Below are 23,255 nucleotides of genomic sequence, written 5' to 3'. Positions count from 1 at the left end.
CCTGGACTTGCAAATCCCACAGTTAATTTACAGGTTATCAATATATATATATATATATATATATATATATATATATATATATATATATATATATATATATACCTATTAAAAAATAACCATTTAATAAAATATACTGTGTCCTGTCTTCTGTGTGATACACATATATAAGTTCCTATTCTGGTGTCAGGGATGGAGAGAGTGTATATTCCCTACAGTCACGAGTCTCATTCTGGGCACACATTAGAAAAATAACTTTTAAAGATTCAACACACTGCAAACCTGCTCAGCTTTATAACTTAGCTGGAGCATCCCCTGAACCCCTACACTAGGTTCAGGGTACCTGGGCATGTATCTGGGTACCTCTGCTATACTGGGGAACCCCTGCTACACTAGGGACTCTGTGTATAGCTGCAGATATTGTTTAACCTCTTCATACCCATTTACCTGGTCTGGATGATGCTGCAGCAGGAATCCTGGCGGTGAGCTGCAAGAACGCTTTCAGAGACAGAGTTTGGCGGAGTAATGTGTTTGGCTGTATCCGAGAATCACACTAAATTCCTGGATACAACTTTTGGGGTATCCCATAACTCTGGAACCCACGATACATAGACACATTCTGTGAAGACTTTCTCTGACAAACCCACCCTGAAACTTACAGCACAGAAATCTCCTGATCCCAGCACCCCAGGAAAGGCAAAGTCAGATAAATCATTAATGTCGCAAAAGGGCACACAGTCTCAGCAATGCATTTTTGACATCTGTGTGCAAGAGCTGATACTCTAGGACCCCCACACATGGTATCAGTGTGGTTCAGCTCCTGAGAACCCTGCTACAATAATATGTTATTTAAATAAAATTAAAAAGTCCCACGATCACCTGTTAGAGGCACGCAGGTAGAGTTACTGATTCAGTCTCTCTCACTGAACGTCTCTTACAGATAGGATTCACACAGCGAGTCCCATTAAAACAGTGGAACCCGCTGTGTTAATCCGATTGTACAATACAGCCTGCTGTAGACTCTCTAGCAGAGTGTCCGCAAGATGGTCATGGATTTTCCTCAGACAATGGTTCACAACAGGCAGTTGCACCTTTATCTCCCTGTCGGGTCACTCACCTCCCTCCCATTAGAGTACGCCCACTTTCAACACCTGTACCTCGCTGCCATGCATAAACGTTTACACACTTTGCATAGCCAACCACTCGATGATGTTTATCTGAACTTGCCCTTGTCCAGATACTGCATTGTGCCACCTGCTTCCATGGAGCAACCCCGATTCTACGGATGCAGGAACCCACTCCTCAGACACCTGCCTCAGACAACGGTTCACAACAGGCAGTTGCACCTTTACTGCACCGACACACTTTATTCGAGCAAATGCCTGGTTTGTACCTGGCAGAAACCTGGAATCCGCCACTGCTCACCTCTTGCATGCTTCGTTGCGCTTGCCTTCCCAGCCACGGTTCATGCCTGGCTGACGGGGGCCTGATCTTGTTAAATGATAATGAGAATGATTTACTAGGCTGCGATGTTTCGATTGTCCACCAGATGGCATAAACTCATGACTTAAGTAATGTGTGGCCTTTGCAAGTTGTTTCGTTTCCAAAAAAAGTTACTTTATCCCAGTACAGTATGCTATTGTGTAACTTGTCCTTGAGACTGAAGGAATAGTTGCAAAAAATGTATCAATTTAGGCTTTACATACAGTAATGTATTAAATAAAGACAAAGATCATTTTCACTTACACTATTCTACAGAGACATGAGTGAACAAGTGGAGCCCGTGTTCCAAAAACCTGACAGAAGTTATGCTTATTTGATATGGGCCGCTATAAATGCAACAGAGGATAAGATGGCAACAGTTGTTCAAATTTATCAGTATTTTATCGAAAATTATGACTTTTACAGATTTTCGCCAACTCCTCATTTGTGGAAGCATGCAATAAGGAAAAGGTTATGTAGTGACCCCTGTTTTCACCGTATTGAGCCCCAATTTGTTGGAGGGTATTGGTGTGTGTCACAGGGTTTTTCCCGTATCTATGATAATGGAGGCGGCAAAAGGCGAAGGGTCGTGTTAAAACGAAATAAGAAGCGACAGTCCCTGCCAAGCAATGCGCCAGAACCAGAACCAGAACCAGCAGCAGCACCAGCTTATCATCATGGTCCTGCCGTCGGTGACAAATCTGAGATGGATTTCGCAGCCAGTTTTGATGAAGCTTGCATGTACCTAAGCGATTTCCCGCTGACTACAGGTGGGCTAGTCCCTCTGCAAAATGATGAAAGCTGGACTGGAAGTGGGCCGGCGCCAGCGCAAGCTGAATGGGAAATTTAGTAATACTGTACTGTACAGTATGGTGAGTACTGTATTTTTGCCGTATTATTTTGGTGGGGCTGGCTGGGAACTTCTTTAGGGGGCTGACCATTACTGTACATTAAAACTTTTCATTTTGTTTTTCCTCAGAAAAGAAAACGGCTAATGGGGGGATTTCGATGGATTATATTGTACTGTATGCTGATGTTTTCCGGCCATACAGTATACTGTGTAATAAACCCGAATAAATAAAACTACTGTATGCATTTATTCTACAGTACATGTTCAGTAAATTACTGCACATACTGGGGGCGAGATGTGTTTGCAGCAGAGAGAGATTTAATAATATTGTACAGTGAGCAGGGGGTTCCCTGAGCCAGAAATTAATGCTCAGGGAACCCCCCTGCTCCTGATCAATATTATTAAAAATACGGAAAATGCTGCGTCATTACCATAGCGGATAGCCGCTAAGGCAATGAAGGGGTTAACCCACCGTGCCCGCTTTATTGTGTGTAGTGGGGATGGGTGAGGGGGGTATTTGGCCCTTGGTGTGAGTTTAGGACTTGCGGGAGGGGGGGGGGGTTGCGGGTGCACTTAACCCCTTCACGATCGTAGCAGTTAATACCGCTACGGTCATGAAGGGGTTAAGCCCTCCCGCTACCCCCCCCCCCCCCCCCCCCCCCGCAAGCCCTCCCCAACCATCGTTGGGGCGAATACCCCATTCACCCACCCTCCCGCTACCCACAATAAAAAAATACACACACACAGCAGCCGCCAAAAAATAAATAAATAAATGACAATAAATACATTGGAAATACATTTTTATTGATAGTGTAGATGTGCAGGGGGTCTCCGGAGCTGAACCGCGGTGGTTTTAGGTCTGGGGACCCCGTGCCCCCCGAGATACAGGCCCCTTTAGGGGGTGCCGGTAGCCCTCTGCTTGGTTTAAAGGTCCCGATCACGTGATCGCGGCCTGTAAACCAAGCAGAGCAGAGGGATACCGGCACCCCCTAAAGGGGCCTGTATCTCGGGGGGCACGGGGTCCCCAGACCTAAAACCACCGCGGTTCAGCTCCGGAGACCCCCTGCACATGTACACTATCAATAAAAATGTATTTCAAATGTATTTATTGTCATTTATTTATTTATTTATTTATATTTATTTATTAATTGTGCTGCTGCTGCTGCAAGTCGTAAACTCACACCAAGGGCCAAACACCCCCCTCACCCCCAATAAAAAAAATTCACGCACAGCAGCCCCACAATTAATAAATAAATCTAAATAAATAAATAAATAAAATCTATGTAAAACCCCCTCCCCCTATTCTCGCTTTTAAAACGCCCTGCCTTCTCTCTAATCTATGTAAAAAAAACCTCCCCCTATCCCCCTATCCCCCTATTGTGTGTGTGCGTTAAGCTTCCCTGCAAGCTATGTAAAAAAAACCTCCCCCTATTGTGTGTGTGTTTAAATCTGGCTGGCCTGTGTTTCTGAGTGCTGAGTGCTCTGCGTTTAACCAAGCAGAGCAGAGGGATACCGGCACCCCCTAAAGGGGCCTGTATCTCGGGGGGCACGGGGTCCCCAGACCTGAAACCTGTGCGCTTCAGCTCCGGAGACCCCCTGCACATGTACACTATCAATAAAAATGTATTTCAAATGTATTTATTGTCATTTATTTATTTATTTATTTATATTTATTTATTAATTGTGCTGCTGCTGCTGCAAGTCGTAAACTCACACCAAGGGCCAAACACCCCCCTCACCCCCAATAAAAAAAATTCACGCACAGCAGCCCCACAATTAATAAATAAATCTAAATAAATAAATAAATAAATAAAGACATGAAGAGAAATAAATATATACTGTACAGTATATACACTGTATATATATATATATATATATATATATATATATATATATATATATACAGTATACATATATACACTGTGTATATATACTGTATATATATATATATATATATATATATATATATATATATATATATACATACTGTATGTGAGTGAAAAGAGAAAAAAGTAACCCGTATGGGAGCACTCAGGTATGCAATTGATATATTTGTTTATTTATTTGACACAGTGCAAAAAGGGATGAATAAACAGTACATGATTTAAAAACACTTAAAAAAGAGGCATGGACCCTTAAACACTAATGAACAGCACTAGGGAACGACACACACTGTCAACCCTAAACATGAAAAGGATAGTGACTCAAAAAACACTAGGGAGAATCAAAGTGAATCACAATACAGTAGGTTACTGGGTTTAAAGGCACCTACAGTATACAACGCTAAGGATAATGCACACTACAATACCAAAAAGTATTTTAACCAAGCAAGTAAACCAAAATCAATATATACTGTAAGTAACAACCAGAAAAGACAATTTAAAACCAAACTAACCCTTACAATACCAAGGATTACATCTATCTAATTGTAAAAAACCTTATACAGTACATTATACACAGCATTGTTTAAAAACCCCTTCCCCCCTAATGTTTGTGTTAAGCAGATTACACTGAAGGGAGAGAGATATAAAGGCCTAAAGCCCCTTCCCCCCCTAATGTTTCTGTTAAATAGATTACACTGAAGGGAGAGAGATATAAAGGCCTAAAGCCCCTTCCCCCCTAATGTTTCTGTTAAACAGATTACAGTACATTGAAGGGAGAGAGATTTTACAGAAACACACATTAGGGGGGAGGGGGCTTTAAACAGATTACAGTACATTGAAGGGAGAGAGATGTTTCTGTTACCAGTAAATCTCCCTCCCTGCATTGCTAACCACCCTCACCCCCTACCCACATACCGTTAACCCCCCCCCCCATCCTGGCCATGGCCCCTCCGCTTCTGCAAAACAGACACAAAAATTAAAACATACAAAGTAATGTCCCCTAACCCCTTAATCACCATAGCGGTTATTAACCGCTACAGTCATGAAGGGGTTAACCCACCCTCACCCACCCACCACTCGGGATGCCTACATACCCTCCCACACTAACCCCCCCCCCACCCGTGAGGCCTAACCACCCAATCAGTTCCCACAAGGGAGGCCTACCCACATACCGTTGGGGAAACACCCCACCCCCACCCCAGTACCCACAATAAAAACAGTACAATCACCCACAATAAACAGCATTCTATTTATTAAATACATTACCCACCCCCTGTGCCCCCCCCCCCCCCATAAATACAAGATTTATTCTTTTACATTCAGGGTCCATAACGCAGCCCCACGCTAGTCCCCGGTGGGCTGGCAGGGCACCTGGACAGACCTACAGTTTACCAGCAGCATTCCACAGGTTCTGGAGGCCTGCTGGTGGATCCTGCCAGCACCATGGCGCCCAGGTGGTCTCCTTGGGTCACCGTGAGCCTCAATTGGGTCCACACGGTAGGCCCAAGGATGTCTGGGAGCCCCGGGTCAAACCCACAGGTGTCTGCGGGGCCTCGGGTGGTTCCCATGGGGGTCTGGGGAACTCACGGGTGCTCACTACGGGTCCGCGGTGCCCCCACAGAAGTGGGACCACACATCATCATCCCCGCACCTACGGCTCGGAGGTGCCCCCACAGAAGTGGGACCACACATCGTCATGCCCGCAGACTACGGGTCCGCGGTGCCCCCACAGAAGTGGGACCACACATCATCATCCCCGCATGTGTCACCCGTGGAACCACCAGCCTGCTACCCTTTAGGATACCCGAGGATTCCCCGCGGGTGGTCTCCAGAGGTCCCACGCAAAACCACGGAAGTAACCCTGAATGTAAAAAAAATAAACCTGGCCAATACATTCAATACATACAGTACACCCTCCCCCCCAACACCTACAGTACAATAATGTGCAAAATAACTATTATCCAGATATGGATAATAGATTAATTGCCCATTATTAAAAACATTAACTAGCATATACAAATAAATAAAGTACTACTGACCTCATCAATACGAAGTGTCCGATGCCAGCGCCTTCCTTCTCTTGCCCACACAAAACATAGCCAAAACCAAGCCAATACATTGCAATTACATTCAGATATCAATTAACCCCTTAAACACCTTATCGGATAATAACCGCAAAGGTAATTAAGGGGTTAAGCCACACAGGCACGATACCCACCCTTCACCCATGAATTTGTACTGTGGCTTCATCATGCAACTATATATATATATATACTGTATATATATACATACAGAGAGACAGAGAGAAAGAGAGAGAGAGAGATATATACAGTATATATATATACACACGTTATATACACACCCATGATAAACCAAATATACAGTACAAATAAATGTAGAAGGGTTATCAAAACCATACTGTTCTACAACCAAACACTTCTCCATACAGATACTACATTAAAATCAATTTCCTTTAAAAATCCTAACTGATCTCACAATCTACTGTACTGTATATGATCACAAACCAATGAAAAAAAAGTCACATTCCAAAATGCATAAAATCTATGCACCATACTGTATACATTCTGCAAATTAATCAAACGTAAACAAAAATCAGTTAGCAATCATTATTTACACCCCTAAACATTTCACACTCAATCAAGAACAATGAGACCATTAACAGATTCACGCCTAGAGCAGAACAATTAAGCCTTTGAAAAAATATAAGTACCGACAAAAATACAACCTTTACAGTACAGTACAACCAAGGCTATCTATCCCTGACCTTCCTCAAACACACAATACAATACCAAGGAATAATACATCTATCTAATTTTAAAATACTTTAAACTCACAAAATAATTAAAAACACATCTAATCCAGCTTTTAAAACATCATCATTTCTTACCCTGAATGTATACTGTACTGTATATCTCTCTAGACATATATATTGTACATACATACATACAGTGGCAAGAAATGATATACCACAAAAAAATAAAAATACACAGGTTAAAAAACCTTTTGAAAAAATTAACAAGTTAAATAAAATACATTTCTTTACTGTAGTTCACTTACCATTACTTGCCCCCACCGACTCCCGTTGCCCAGCTTACTCACGAACCAATCCACGATCAGGAACCCATAAAATAATAAACCATTGAAAATAATAAACATTAAACTAAAAATCCAAACCAATCCACGGGTCTTCTACTTGTAATACACCTTCATCTGTATTCTTCTTTCTTCTATCTCCTTCCGGGCGGGGCAGGGCGTGGTCTTCTTTCCATCATCGGCCACGCCCTTGTCTTTTTCCTTCTCCGGAGGTCCTTCCTCCGCGGCGTCTGGCTGCAAAATGAGACGACATAGGCTTTTAAAGGCCTATGACGTCACATTTTGCGTCATGGTTCCCACGGTCCTGATTGGACCGTGAAAACCATGTGTGTTGGCCGATAATAAAAAAATGATGACGTCACTTAAAGGGAATGAAAGCACAGCCAATCAGAATGGCTTTGCTTCAATTGCCTTTAAGATGACGTCATGAAAAGGCACATGGCCGTGCACACATGGTACTAGAGCCAATCATAGCGTGGGAACTTTATGCCTACTCTGATTGGCTCTGGTATACCATGTGTCAGGGGCTTGGGGGAGAAAGGATGTGACGTCAATAAGGATAAAGTTCCCACGCTCTGATTGGCTACCGTACCACGTGACAGGTTTTCATTGACGTCACATCCTTTCTCCCCCAAGCCCCTGACACATGGTATACCAGAGCCAATCAGAGTAGGGATAAAGTTCCCACGCTCTGATTGGCTACCGTACCACGTGACAGGTTTTCATTGACGTCACATCCTTTCTCCCCCAAGCCCCTGACACATGGTATACCAGAGCCAATCAGAGTAGGGATAAAGTTCCCACGCTCTGATTGGCTACCGTACCACGTGACAGGTTTTCATTGACGTCACATCCTTTCTCCCCCAAGCCCCTGACACATGGTATACCAGAGCCAATCAGAGTAGGGATAAAGTTCCCACGCTCTGATTGGCTACCGTACCACGTGACAGGTTTTCATTGACGTCACATCCTTTCTCCCCCAAGCCCCTGACACATGGTATACCAGAGCCAATCAGAGTAGGCATAAAGTTCCCACGCTCTGATTGGCTCTAGTACCATGTGTGCACGGCCATGTGCCTTTTCATGACGTCATCTTAAAGGCAATTGAAGCAAAGCCATTCTGATTGGCTGTGCTTTCATTCCCTTTAAGTGACGTCATCATTTTTTTATTATCGGCCAACACACATGGTTTTCACGGTCCAATCAGGACCGTGGGAACCATGACGCAAAATGTGACGTCATAGGCCTTTAAAAGCCTATGTCGTCTCATTTTGCAGCCAGACGCCGCGGAGGAAGGACCTCCGGAGAAGGAAAAAGACAAGGGCGTGGCCGATGATGGAAAGAAGACCACGCCCTGCCCCGCCCGGAAGGAGATAGAAGAAAGAAGAATACAGATGAAGGTGTATTACAAGTAGAAGACCCGTGGATTGGTTTGGATTTTTAGTTTAATGTTTATTATTTTCAATGGTTTATTATTTTATGGGTTCCTGATCGTGGATTGGTTCGTGAGTAAGCTGGGCAACGGGAGTCGGTGGGGGCAAGTAATGGTAAGTGAACTACAGTAAAGAAATGTATTTTATTTAACTTGTTAATTTTTTCAAAAGGTTTTTTAACCTGTGTATTTTTATTTTTTTGTGGTATATCATTTCTTGCCACTGTATGTATGTATGTACAATATATATGTCTAGAGAGATATACAGTACAGTATACATTCAGGGTAAGAAATGATGATGTTTTAAAAGCTGGATTAGATGTGTTTTTAATTATTTTGTGAGTTTAAAGTATTTTAAAATTAGATAGATGTATTATTCCTTGGTATTGTATTGTGTGTTTGAGGAAGGTCAGGGATAGATAGCCTTGGTTGTACTGTACTGTAAAGGTTGTATTTTTGTCGGTACTTATATTTTTTCAAAGGCTTAATTGTTCTGCTCTAGGCGTGAATCTGTTAATGGTCTCATTGTTCTTGATTGAGTGTGAAATGTTTAGGGGTGTAAATAATGATTGCTAACTGATTTTTGTTTACGTTTGATTAATTTGCAGAATGTATACAGTATGGTGCATAGATTTTATGCATTTTGGAATGTGACTTTTTTTTCATTGGTTTGTGATCATATACAGTACAGTAGATTGTGAGATCAGTTAGGATTTTTAAAGGAAATTGATTTTAATGTAGTATCTGTATGGAGAAGTGTTTGGTTGTAGAACAGTATGGTTTTGATAACCCTTCTACATTTATTTGTACTGTATATTTGGTTTATCATGGGTGTGTATATAACGTGTGTATATATATATACTGTATATATCTCTCTCTCTCTCTTTCTCTCTGTCTCTCTGTATGTATATATATACAGTATATATATATATAGTTGCATGATGAAGCCACAGTACAAATTCATGGGTGAAGGGTGGGTATCGTGCCTGTGTGGCTTAACCCCTTAATTACCTTTGCGGTTATTATCCGATAAGGTGTTTAAGGGGTTAATTGATATCTGAATGTAATTGCAATGTATTGGCTTGGTTTTGGCTATGTTTTGTGTGGGCAAGAGAAGGAAGGCGCTGGCATCGGACACTTCGTATTGATGAGGTCAGTAGTACTTTATTTATTTGTATATGCTAGTTAATGTTTTTAATAATGGGCAATTAATCTATTATCCATATCTGGATAATAGTTATTTTGCACATTATTGTACTGTAGGTGTTGGGGGGGAGGGTGTACTGTATGTATTGAATGTATTGGCCAGGTTTATTTTTTTTACATTCAGGGTTACTTCCGTGGTTTTGCGTGGGACCTCTGGAGACCACCCGCGGGGAATCCTCGGGTATCCTAAAGGGTAGCAGGCTGGTGGTTCCACGGGTGACACATGCGGGGATGATGATGTGTGGTCCCACTTCTGTGGGGGCACCGCGGACCCGTAGTCTGCGGGCATGACGATGTGTGGTCCCACTTCTGTGGGGGCACCTCCGAGCCGTAGGTGCGGGGATGATGATGTGTGGTCCCACTTCTGTGGGGGCACCGCGGACCCGTAGTGAGCACCCGTGAGTTCCCCAGACCCCCATGGGAACCACCCGAGGCCCCGCAGACACCTGTGGGTTTGACCCGGGGCTCCCAGACATCCTTGGGCCTACCGTGTGGACCCAATTGAGGCTCACGGTGACCCAAGGAGACCACCTGGGCGCCATGGTGCTGGCAGGATCCACCAGCAGGCCTCCAGAACCTGTGGAATGCTGCTGGTAAACTGTAGGTCTGTCCAGGTGCCCTGCCAGCCCACCGGGGACTAGCGTGGGGCTGCGTTATGGACCCTGAATGTAAAAGAATAAATCTTGTATTTATGGGGGGGGGGGGGGCACAGGGGGTGGGTAATGTATTTAATAAATAGAATGCTGTTTATTGTGGGTGATTGTACTGTTTTTATTGTGGGTACTGGGGTGGGGGTGGGGTGTTTCCCCAACGGTATGTGGGTAGGCCTCCCTTGTGGGTAGTTAGTGGGTGAGGGTTGAGGGTGGTTAGGCCTCACGGGGTGGGGGGTTAGAGTGGGAGGGTATGTACAGTAGGCGTCCCAAGTGGTGGGTGAGGGCGGGTTAACCCCTTCATGACTGTAGCGGTTAATAACCGCTATGGTGATTAAGGGGTTAGGGGACATTACTTTGAAAGTGTTATTTTTTTTCTCTGTTTTACTGTACAGCAGCGGAGGTTGCCATGGGTAGTGGGTAGTGTATTGAATGTATTTATTGGTTATTATGCGTTAACCCCTTCATTACCTTAGCGGCTATACGCTATGCTAATGAAGCCTCGTTTCTGAACTTTTAATAATATTGTGCAGGAGCAGGGGGTCCCCTGAGATTAGATTTCTGTCTCAGGGAACCCCCTGCTCACTCTACAATATTATTAAAAAGACAGAAATGCTGCTTCTTTACCATAGCGCATAGCCGCTAAGCTAAAGAATGATTCTTTAATGATGTGTGTGTTTTATTCACAGTGTAGATGTTCTCCGGAGCTGAAGCGCACAGGTTTCAGGTCTGGGGACCCCGTGCCCCCCGAGATACAGGCCCCTTTAGGGGGTGCCGGTATCCCTCTGCTCTGCTTGGTTTACAGGCCGCGATCACGTGATCGGACCTTTAAACCAAGCAGAGGGCTACCGGCACCCCCTAAAGGGGCCTGTATCTCGGGGGGCACGGGGTCCCCAGACCTAAAACCTGTGCGGTTCAGCTCCAGAGACCCCCTGCACATCTACACTATCAATAAAAATGTATTTCCAATGTATTTATTGTCATTTATTTATTTATTTTTTGGCGGCTGCTGTGTGTGATTATTTTTTATTGTGTTTAGCGGGGGTGGGTGACGGGGTTTATAAATGTGAGTTTATAAATAAAATAAAGAATATTATTTATAGGGGCCTTAGAACAGAAGTTCCCACGCCAATTGCGCGCTCATTGCTCTTTTGTTACAATGTTGCTGGTCTTGCGGGTTTGCAGTCTGGCAGCAAAAAGCAGTTTGTAGTACTGTGTGTGAGATAAAGTAACCAGTTCTTTTATTGCTGAAGTCGCCACTAAAAACTTTTATTTACAAATACAGTACAAAAACCGTGCAACACACAACAACATTCAGTATCCTTTGTTTAAGTACAGCAGGTACTATAGGGTAAAACATGTACTGTACAGTACAGCACAACATTACAGTATGGTCTCACTGAAAGTCCTCCCCATTTTCCAGCCATGGCCGATGCCTTGCATGGCGCAAAACGCCATTAATGCAGTCTCTAACGCCTCTCATTACAGGATCTGTAACAGGGTAATAGCGCTGCATTTCTTCCACAATCTTTTTCCTTAAATTGGCAGGAAGGGCATTTTTTTGGCGATTCCCATCATAGTTCACTTTGAACACCCACTCGCAGTACAATGTGTAGGGAACATGGTGTTTAAATATGATCAAGGCATACTTGTGTGGTATACCAGCACTCCTCACCCTATACTTCTCCCTCAGCACCGGTGTCAGATCGCACAGGGAGATGTCGGGCACTGTTTGTATGCGAGCGGGTGTAGGAAGTCTTTTGGGAGCGGGTGTACTTGAGGCGATGGGCAATGGTAGGGTGTCTGGGAGGAAGCTTTCCTCCGGTAGTGGTCGCCGGGTTGTCTCCTGGCGTGGTCTAGATGGGGTTGTCATGTCCTCCTCAATAGCATAGTACACTGTATCTTCTGGTGGAGGGTGTGTGCTTGGTGATGGAAGGGGGTCGAAGGTACCATGCATCACATCCATGTCACCCCCCTGCTCCAGCGTCGGGGAAACAGGGGCATTAACACCGAGCAAATAATGTATGCCCGCTATGTCTGCCTCTATCTTGTCCATCCGTTGATCCATCCGTTGCTCCATATGTAGCATCCGTTGATCCAGCCGTTGCTCCATATGTAGCACCGACTCCAGAAGCAGATCTAGCTTTGCCAGCACACTAGAATTCCCGGGGAGATCCACACTTAGCCCATTCAGGATCCGGTCCAACGAGCTGCTTGTGCATGGCATCTGGAGATCTGGGGGGATGGGTGCAACGGAGGATGAGATGGGGGTTCCCTGGAGAGAAGCGGCATCGATGGAGAGTGGAAGAGGTGACCTGGGGATGCCCGGTACAGGAGAAGCTGCAGCGTGGTGGAAGAGGGATGGAGAAGGTGACCGCTGGATTTCCGGGAGAGAAGCAGAGTCGTCCAAGAGCAAAGGAGACAGTGACCCGTTGATTTCAGAGGCAGCAGCATCTTCAGATGGAACCGGAGAAGATGGGGGTGGAGAAGCCGGGCTGAAGATTTCCGGGACAGCTACAGCAGAGTCGTCGAAGCATATGGGAGCAAGTGGTCTGCGGATTCGGTGAGTTGGCTGCCATGCGTCTTGCGAACCGAGCACAGTACCGTATTTCTTCTTCACATAATAAGGCTGACGTGTTTTAAAAGCCTTAGCCTTTGGGGTCAGCAGAAGGTTTTCTTTGTTGGCCTTAGCCTGTCGCTTTGCCTTTGGCTTGGGAACGGTAACTGCCTTTCTTTTTTTCAGTGTGGCAGGCACAGCAGAGGTGAGATGATTCTTTCGTCCATAGAACCGGGGATGCTCCATGTAAGCGGGAGACACAATGCAGTATCTGGACAATGCCTCAGATAAAGATCAGCAAGTGGTGGGCTATGCAACGTGTACAACCTTTTATGCATGGTGGCCAGGTACAGGTGTTGAAAGTGGGTGGTCTGTTATGTGAGTCATTAACATATAAATACACCATCCATTTTGTGGATTCACTGCACATTGAATACACATCGACTAAACATCGAATACACATTCTTGTGTTTGTATTTCTTTCTACAGTACTCGCAGCAATGCCTGTTAAGAAGATTTCAAAGGATCTCAGCATGAGAATGAAGGAGATGTACACGAGCGGACAACGAATTGCAGATATCCAGCGCTGGTTAACTGCTTCTGGCCTCGTTGTGCCATCAAGCACTGTGTGCTATCATGCACAAGGAAAAAACAGAGACCGCAAAAAGGCACCAAGGGTAACAAATGCGTAAGTATACTGTATTTATAAAACTTAACCAAAAAAAATATAGAAAACTGTAGTGTACATCTACAGTATACCGTATTTATATAGTATATTTATTATATTACAACAGTATATACTGTAGTGTACTGTATGTGTGGTCAATTTATATTTTTTGTGCAGCAGTATACACTTTTGGTATATTGCAATTCATCTGACAACGGAATATACAGTATATGATGTGTATTTATTATGATATAACAACAGTATACCGTATTTATATAGTATATTTATTATATTACAACAGTATATACTGTAGTGTACTGTATGTGTGGTCAATTTATATTTTTTGTGCAGCAGTATACACTTTTGGTATATTGCAATTCATCTGACAACGGAATATACAGTATATGATGTGTATTTATTATGATATAACAACAGTATACCGTATTTATATAGTATATTTATTATATTACAACAGTATATACTGTAGTGTACTGTATGTGTGGTCAATTTATATTTTTTGTGCAGCAGTATACACTTTTGGTATATTGCAATTCATCTGACAACGGAATATACAGTATATGATGTGTATTTATTATGATATAACAACAGTATACCGTATTTATATAGTATATTTATTATATTACAACAGTATATACTGTAGTGTACTGTATGTGTGGTCAATTTATATTTTTTGTGCAGCAGTATACACTTTTGGTATATTGCAATTCATCTGACAACGGAATATACAGTATATGATGTGTATTTATTATGATATAACAACAGTATACCGTATTTATATAGTATATTTATTATATTACAACAGTATATACTGTAGTGTACTGTATGTGTGGTCAATTTATATTTTTTGTGCAGCAGTATACACTTTTGGTATATTGCAATTCATCTGACAACGGAATATTTATATAGTATATTTATATTACAACAGTACTGTATACTGTATATTTTGTCTATTTATATTTATAGTACAGCAGTATACATTTTTTGTATATTTATATTTACTGTATATTACAACATTACATGTACAGTATACAGTATACATTTTATATTGCTGCATATTAATAACACAATATAATTTCTTTGCATTGTAGGGAGACTACTCTTCTGGTGGACAGAATAAGTGAGGAGAATGATGAGAGGAGCGCATTAAGGGTTAAAAACACTCTTCAGGAAAACCACAATCTGACTGTATCCGAGAGCAGCATAAAGAAGATGAGACGCAGAATTGGATGGAAATATGGACGTGTGAGGTTAGTAGTGGACAGTACAGGAGGTACTGTACTGTAAAGTAAAAATGTTGTTTTGCAAACTGTACTGCGCTGTGACGCTAACATTTTTTATTCATTGTCATTACAGAGCGTACCCCATGATACGGGACGCAAACAAAATCAAAAGAGTGCTCCAGGCCCAGGCATGGATCGACAGCGGTGAGACTTTCCAGGATTGCATCTTCACTGATGAGTCTACTGTGTCGCTGGAGAGATTTGCAAGATTTGCGTTCCACAAAAAAGGCCGCATAACTTTGAAGCCACGGCCAAAACACCCTGTGAAGCTGCATGTGTGGGGTGCCATCTCTAGGCGTGGACCGGGATGCATTGTCGTCTTTGAAGGTACAATTTCTCAAATATAATGCCGCCTAATGCACTGTACTTGACTAGTGTTGCCTTACCGTATGCACTGTACTGTACTATTGAGCACTTTTCTTTTCTTGCTATAGGAATCATGAATAAAGATTTCTTCCAAGACAACATTGTGCCCGTGATAGTGCGATACATCACACAAGACTTTCCCAATGGTCATCGCTTTTACCAGGACAATGATCCCAAGCACACCGCGTCGACGGCGCATATCCTTGAGCGCGGCATCAACTGGGTGAAGACGCCAGCGGAGTAAGTGTAGTAGACCGTGTCCCATTTATATGTTCCCCACTGTTTTTACTGTGTACTGTATCTCTTAAACTAATTGTCCTTTCTTTCCAATCACAGATCACCAGACTTCAATCCGATCGAAATGGTCTGGCATCAGCTGAAGGACCACATCCGTAAAGTGGCGAAACCCTCCAAGAAGGACGAGTTGTATACAGCCATAATGAGTTTTTGGAACGATGTACTCACCGAGGAACGATGCAATAAATATATAGACCATATTGCCACTGTGTTGCCCATTGTCATCGCGCGCAATGGACAAGCATCAGGAAAGTAGTACAGTGCTGTAGTATTGTACAGTAGGTACACTATGATACAGGTAAGTATGGCACAGATTTTAGCTTTCCCAATAGTCAGAGTTTACAGTAGTTCCAGTATACAGTACAGTAGACTAGTTTGACATACTACAGTAACTGCCTACTAACTGCTCCATTTTTTCTTTCCAGAGAAAGCTGCACCAGCCACCTACTGTACAGTAGGTCTACCATAATACAGTACGCACATACAGTACAGTACAGTAACTGAACAAAGTTTTTGTTTTCTTGTCGTTCCAGGAAAAAGGGTGCACCAGAGGGGAGGGGGGGCCTTGTGTTCGTCAAATCTGCTTGTGCAGTCAAATGTACAGTATATAAACAGCAGTAATGATGTACACAAAACCTCTCCTCTCTCAATGAACTACTGTACCGCAGACACAATGAGGATACTGTTACAGTATGAAGGGAAAAAGAACAGGATGGGTTATTTAACATTACAGTATACTGTGCAATATTTATACTGTATATTTATATATACTGTATTTTTATTCTAAAGGTATTCGAGAATGTACTCTACGAGATGAGGACCTGGTGACTTTCAACACTCTCAGACACACAGAAAGGATTATTTCACATCACTGTATATTTATCCTGTATATTTTCAGTAATTTTGAAGCAGTGGCTGTTCTGAACAGCCCAGGGCCAGTTTAACAAAACAATGGCTTGGATTGGATTAGCCAGACGATTGATGCTTGGCCAGGGAGGGATTAAAAACTCTAAGGGAGGGGGTGGGTGGTGTAGCTGTACTGTAGGATTGTACTGTGTCAGTATTTCCAACGCCAGGTCACCCTAATAATTGCATTAATAAACCCCCAAAGACAAGGCCCAAATATACTAGTACAGTATACAGTACTGTAAAGTATGTATTATTGTGTGTTGATGTTTTGAATTGCTGTTAACTTGAAATGTTTCACCATTGTATTGTACTGTATTTGTAAATAAAAGTATTTTGTGGCGACTTCAGCAATAAAAGAACTGGTTAATTTATCTCACATAAAGTACGTGAATACGACCGCAATCACCATTGTACAGTAAATGGGTGCATAGGATGGAACGACAGGTGCTAAAGGGGTATAAATATGATACTGTATTTATCAGTATTGATCAAAGAGAATTGATCAGAAGGATTCCCCTTATAAAGTATACAGCACTCTATTGTCATTCATACAGTACAGTATACTGTAGTAAAAGGTAGACAACACATGGTCTTGCAGTACAGTATACTGTATTACTAAAAATCTGTCAGGTTGACCAGAATCACTGCGGATATCGGAAAATAATACAATTTTATTAATTCTACGTACTGTATATAAGGGGAATCCTTCTGATCAACTCTCTTTGAACAACACTGATAAATACAGTAATTTATCTCACACTCAGTACTACAAACTGCTTTTTGCTTGCAATAAACTAACAAACAGGGAAGCGCTACTGTATACTGTATGAGTTAGGATCAGGCCCAGCAGCCACTTTATGTTGAAAACCACATATGAAATGAGCATAAATTTGCATGAATAATTACACAAAAATATATAAAATAAATAGCACAAGTCTCTGACAGAGAGAAATTGTCCAGGTGGTGTGGATACAGGTTAATGCCCCTGTCTGATAGGACAGACTCGGGCAAGAATGGCCTGTGAGAGGTGAAAATCCAGAATGGTAGCTGGGATGGAAAGCGCTACCAACTGTGCAGGTATTGAAGTGTGTAGAAATGGGAAGGTGCCGTAGGCATCAAATGTGGAAAGCGCTCACCCAGACTTCATACACTGCGCTTTTTGCTTGCATACTGCAAAGCCGCAAGACCAGCAACATTGTAAAAAAAGAGCAAAAAAAAGAGCAATGAGCGCGAAATTGGCGTGGGAACTTCTGTTCTAGGGCCCCTAGAAATAATATTCTTTATTTTAGTTATAAACTCACATTTATATATAAAGTATATATTTATTTCTCTTCATGTACTGTATTTATTTAGATTTATTTATTAATTGTGGAGCTGCTGTGCGTGAGGGGCCATGGCCAGGATGGGGGGGGGGGGGGGGGTAACGGTACAGTATGTGGGTAGGGGGTGAGGGTGGTTAGACCTCACAGTACATTATGCACATTGGGCCCCCCTCCTCCCCACATTTACATACTGTACTGTACACTACACGACATCAATGCAGGGAGGGTTTACCAATGCAGGGAGGGTTTACCAATGCAGGTAAGGCTTTAGGCCTTTATATCTCTCTCCCTTCAGTGTAATCTACTTAACAGAAACATTAGGGGGGGAAGGGGCTTTAGGCCTTTATATCTCTCTCCCTTCAGTGTAATCTGCTTAACACAAACATTAGGGGGGAAGGGGCTTTAGGCCTTTATATCTCTCTCCCTTCAGTGTAATCTACTTAACAGAAACATTAGGGGGGGAAGGGGCTTTAGGCCTTTATATCTCTCTCCCTTCAGTGTAATCTGCTTAACACAAACATTAGGGGGGAAGGGGTTTTTAAACAATGCTGTGTATAATGTACTGTATAAGGTTTTTTACAATTAGATAGATGTAATCCTTGGTATTGTAAGGGTTAGTTTGGTTTTAAATTGTCTTTTCTGGTTGTTACTTACAGTATATATTGATTTTGGTTTACTTGCTTGGTTAAAATACTTTTTGGTATTGTAGTGTGCATTATCCTTAGCGTTGTATACTGTAGGTGCCTTTAAACCCAGTAACCTACTGTATTGTGATTCACTTTGATTCTCCCTAGTGTTTTTTGAGTCACTATCCTTTTCATGTTTAGGGTTGACAGTGTGTGTCGTTCCCTAGTGCTGTTCATTAGTGTTTAAGGGTCCATGCCTCTTTTTTAAGTGTTTTTAAATCATGTACTGTTTATTCATCCCTTTTTGCACTGTGTCAAATAAATAAACAAATATATCAATTGCATACCTGAGTGCTCCCATACGGGTTACTTTTTTCTCTTTTCACTCACATACAGTATGTATATATATATATATATATATATATATATATATATATATATATATATATACAGTATATATACACAGTGTATATATGTATACTGTATATATATATATATATATATATATATATATATATATATATATATATATATATATACAGTGTATATACTGTACAGTATATATTTATTTCTCTTCATGTCTTTATTTATTTATTTATTTAGATTTATTTATTAATTGTGGGGCTGCTGTGCGTGAATTTTTTTTATTGGGGGTGAGGGGGGTGTTTGGCCCTTGGTGTGAGTTTACGACTTGCAGCAGCAGCAGCACAATTAATAAATAAATATAAATAAATAAATAAATAAATGACAATAAATACATTTGAAATACATTTTTATTGATAGTGTACATGTGCAGGGGGTCTCCGGAGCTGAACCGCGGTGGTTTTAGGTCTGGGGACCCCGTGCCCCCCGAGATACAGGCCCCTTTAGGGGGTGCCGGTATCCCTCTGCTCTGCTTGGTTAAACGCAGAGCACTCAGCACTCAGAAACACAGGCCAGACAGATTTAAACACACACACAATAGGGGGAGGTTTTTTTTACATAGCTTGCAGGGAAGCTTAACGCACACACACAATAGGGGGATAGGGGGATAGGGGGAGGTTTTTTTTACATAGATTAGAGAGAAGGCAGGGCGTTTTAAAAGCGAGAATAGGGGGAGGGGGTTTTACATAGATTTTATTTATTTATTTATTTAGATTTATTTATTAATTGTGGGGCTGCTGTGCGTGAATTTTTTTTATTGGGGGTGAGGGGGGTGTTTGGCCCTTGGTGTGAGTTTACGACTTGCAGCAGCAGCAGCACAATTAATAAATAAATATAAATAAATAAATAAATAAATGACAATAAATACATTTGAAATACATTTTTATTGATAGTGTACATGTGCAGGGGGTCTCCGGAGCTGAAGCGCACAGGTTTCAGGTCTGGGGACCCCGTGCCCCCCGAGATACAGGCCCCTTTAGGGGGTGCCGGTATCCCTCTGCTCTGCTTGGTTTACAGGCCGCGATCACGTGATCGGGACCTTTAAACGCAGAGCACTCAGCACTCAGAAACACAGGCCAGACAGATTTAAACACACACACAATAGGGGGAGGTTTTTTTTACATAGCTTGCAGGGAAGCTTTACGCACACACACAATAGGGGGATAGGGGGATAGGGGGAGGTTTTTTTTACATAGATTAGAGAGAAGGCAGGGCGTTTTAAAAGCGAGAATAGGGGGAGGGGGTTTTACATAGATTTTATTTATTTATTTATTTAGATTTATTTATTAATTGTGGGGCTGCTGTGCGTGAATTTTTTTTATTGGGGTTGAGGGGGGTGTTTGGCCCTTGGTGTGAGTTTACGACTTGCAGCAGCAGCAGCACAATTAATAAATAAATATAAATAAATAAATAAATAAATGACAATAAATACATTTGAAATACATTTTTATTGATAGTGTACATGTGCAGGGGGTCTCCGGAGCTGAACCGCGGTGGTTTTAGGTCTGGGGACCCCGTGCCCCCCGAGATACAGGCCCCTTTAGGGGGTGCCGGTATCCCTCTGCTCTGCTTGGTTTACAGGCCGCGATCACGTGATCGGGACCTTTAAACCAAGCAGAGGGCTACCGGCACCCCCTAAAGGGGCCTGTATCTCGGGGGGCACGGGGTCCCCAGACCTAAAACCACCGCGGTTCAGCTCCGGAGACCCCCTGCACATCTACACTATCAATAAAAATGTATTTCCAATGTATTTATTGTCATTTATTTATTTATTTTTTGGCGGCTGCTGTGTGTGTGTATTTTTTTATTGTGGGTAGCGGGAGGGTGGGTGAATGGGGTATTCGCCCCAACGATGGTTGGGGAGGGCTTGCGGGGGGGGGGGGGTGGGGTAGCGGGAGGGCTTAACCCCTTCATGACCGTAGCGGTATTAACTGCTACGATCGTGAAGGGGTTAAGTGCACCCGCAACCCCCCCCCCCTCCCGCAAGTCCTAAACTCACACCAAGGGCCAAATACCCCCCTCACCCATCCCCACTACACACAATAAAGCGGGCACGGTGGGTTAACCCCTTCATTGCCTTAGCGGCTATCCGCTATGGTAATGACGCAGCATTTTCCGTATTTTTAATAATATTGATCAGGAGCAGGGGGGTTCCCTGAGCATTAATTTCTGGCTCAGGGAACCCCCTGCTCACTGTACAATATTATTAAAATACAGAAATGATGCTTCTTTACCATAGCGCATAGACGCTAAGGTAAAGAACGAGTGTTTATTTATACTGTATATTGTATGTGTTTTATTGATAGTGTACATGTGCAGGGGGTCTCCAGAGCAGAAGCGCACAGGTTTCAGGTCTGGGGACCCCGTGCCCCCCGAGATACAGGCCCCTTTAGGGGGTGCCGGTATCCCTCTGCTCTGCTTGGTTTACAGGCCGCGGTCACGTGATCGGGGCTTTTAACGCAGAGCTGGATACCGGCACCCCCTAAAGGGGCCTGTATCTCGGGGGGCACGGGGTCCCCAGACCTAAAACCACCGCGGTTCAGCTCCGGAGACCCCCTGCACATCTACACTATCAATAAAAATGTATTTCAAATAATTTTTAATGTGTGGATGTTTGCGCAGAGAGAGAGCAGCGGATCTCTCTCTGCTGCAAACACATCTCGCCCCCGCCGCCCATACAGTACTGTAGTATCATTTATGTATGTGCATATACAGTACAGTACAGTACTGTATGTTAGGGCTTACAGGGGTTGTTGTTATACAGTATATACCTGTATATATATATATATATATATATATATATATATACTGCATTACAATTCATTATAGGGGACGGCTTCACAGAGAATAGCTCGCAAGCGCCACCATGTGTATTTTGACGGCATTGCAGTATTGTAACCAGCCGGAATAAAAAGCTTAAATTCCTGCCGGAAAATAACGCAATGCACTCTGGCTGAAAAATATCAGAAACCTGAATACACCCGAGTATACCCGAATTCGCGGGACTAGCCGTGCTCGAATAAAGTGTGTCGCCAGTGTATCTTCCTGTTGTGTTACGCACCTCCCTCATATCTCCCTGACATGATACTCACCTGGAGAAACTGTTGTAATGTCTGCCAAGATGCCCACACAGCACAGAACGAGCCCCAGAAGGAGGGAGCCAGCGGTTGGAGACATGTTAGTCGCTGGAGCTGTGTCTGAGTCCCCAGGGCTGTCACACACTGGGATTTATACCCTGAGCTCAGGGAAGGGAGGGACAGGACAAGGAAGAGGGAAGGGAGGGACAGGACAGGACAAGGAAGAGGGAAGGGAGGGGACAGGACAAGGGAGAGGTAAGGGAGGAGACACCTAGGCATATTACAGCACGTCACTGAGAGCTGAGCATCATTTAGAAATTAAAGTTAAATCCTGAGAACCACTGAGAAATGTATTAACCGTATCATTACCAGAGACATGCAGAGCAGCACTAAGTAATGTATTATCCCTGCATAATACCAGGGTGGTGCAGGGAAGGGCCCATTGGTGCATTAGGGCTCCCACGATTTGGATGTTTTGCTTGATGATTGTGATAAACAGCTGACATTGTAGGCGGTGACACCTATGTTTGTTAATATCATATAGATATATATATATATATATATATATATATATATATATATATACAAATACATCTGTATGCTCATCTGCATGTCTTAGGCAGGTCTGCAACCCCGCCTTTCCCCATTATCACCAAGCATACAGCACTTCCACTGCAGCAAGGGATTCTGGGAAATGACATGCAAATGAGCACACAGTGTCACTTTTTGCCTCAAAAACCATTTTTAACATGGTTCCCTATAGGCTTAAGCTTGCTGCATGGTCACAGCTTTGAGCACAGCCAGGGTTAAGGTGCACACCCAGAAAACCACCCACAGACAGCTGTTTCGACCTTGATGGGTCTCATCAGTGTGGGGTTGATTTTAACTGGATATGCACAAGAGGCTATGGGATATTGATTTTAGTACTCAGTTGATTTTAACTGGATATGCACAAGAGGCTATGGAATATATATATATATATATATATATATATATATATATATTGTGACATAGTCCAAAGATGTTAGGCAGCTTTCTGCCCCATTTTAGAGCAGAAAGTGCAGGAATAGCTAAAAATGATCCGTTCCACAGCTTC

The 23,255-nt window shown here is 42.8% G+C and overlaps 1 protein-coding gene across 1 annotated transcript in view; it reads right to left on the bottom strand.

Annotated features, from left to right (window-relative positions):
• Window positions 1–22,289, bottom strand: part of LOC142491877 (uncharacterized) — a 72,512-nt gene extending 50,223 nt beyond the window's left edge. Inside the window, exon 1 of the mRNA XM_075594697.1 lies at window positions 22,175–22,289. Coding sequence (XP_075450812.1) covers window positions 22,175–22,259 — 85 coding nt within the window. The 5' untranslated portion in view covers window positions 22,260–22,289. The remainder of the gene's footprint in view (window positions 1–22,174) is intronic.
• Between the last annotated feature and the right edge of the window lie 966 nt (window positions 22,290–23,255).

This window comes from Ascaphus truei, chromosome 4 (assembly GCF_040206685.1).
Source record: "Ascaphus truei isolate aAscTru1 chromosome 4, aAscTru1.hap1, whole genome shotgun sequence".
Lineage (NCBI taxonomy): Eukaryota > Metazoa > Chordata > Amphibia > Anura > Ascaphidae > Ascaphus > Ascaphus truei.
This window is presented reverse-complemented; position numbering and strand designations above follow the sequence as displayed.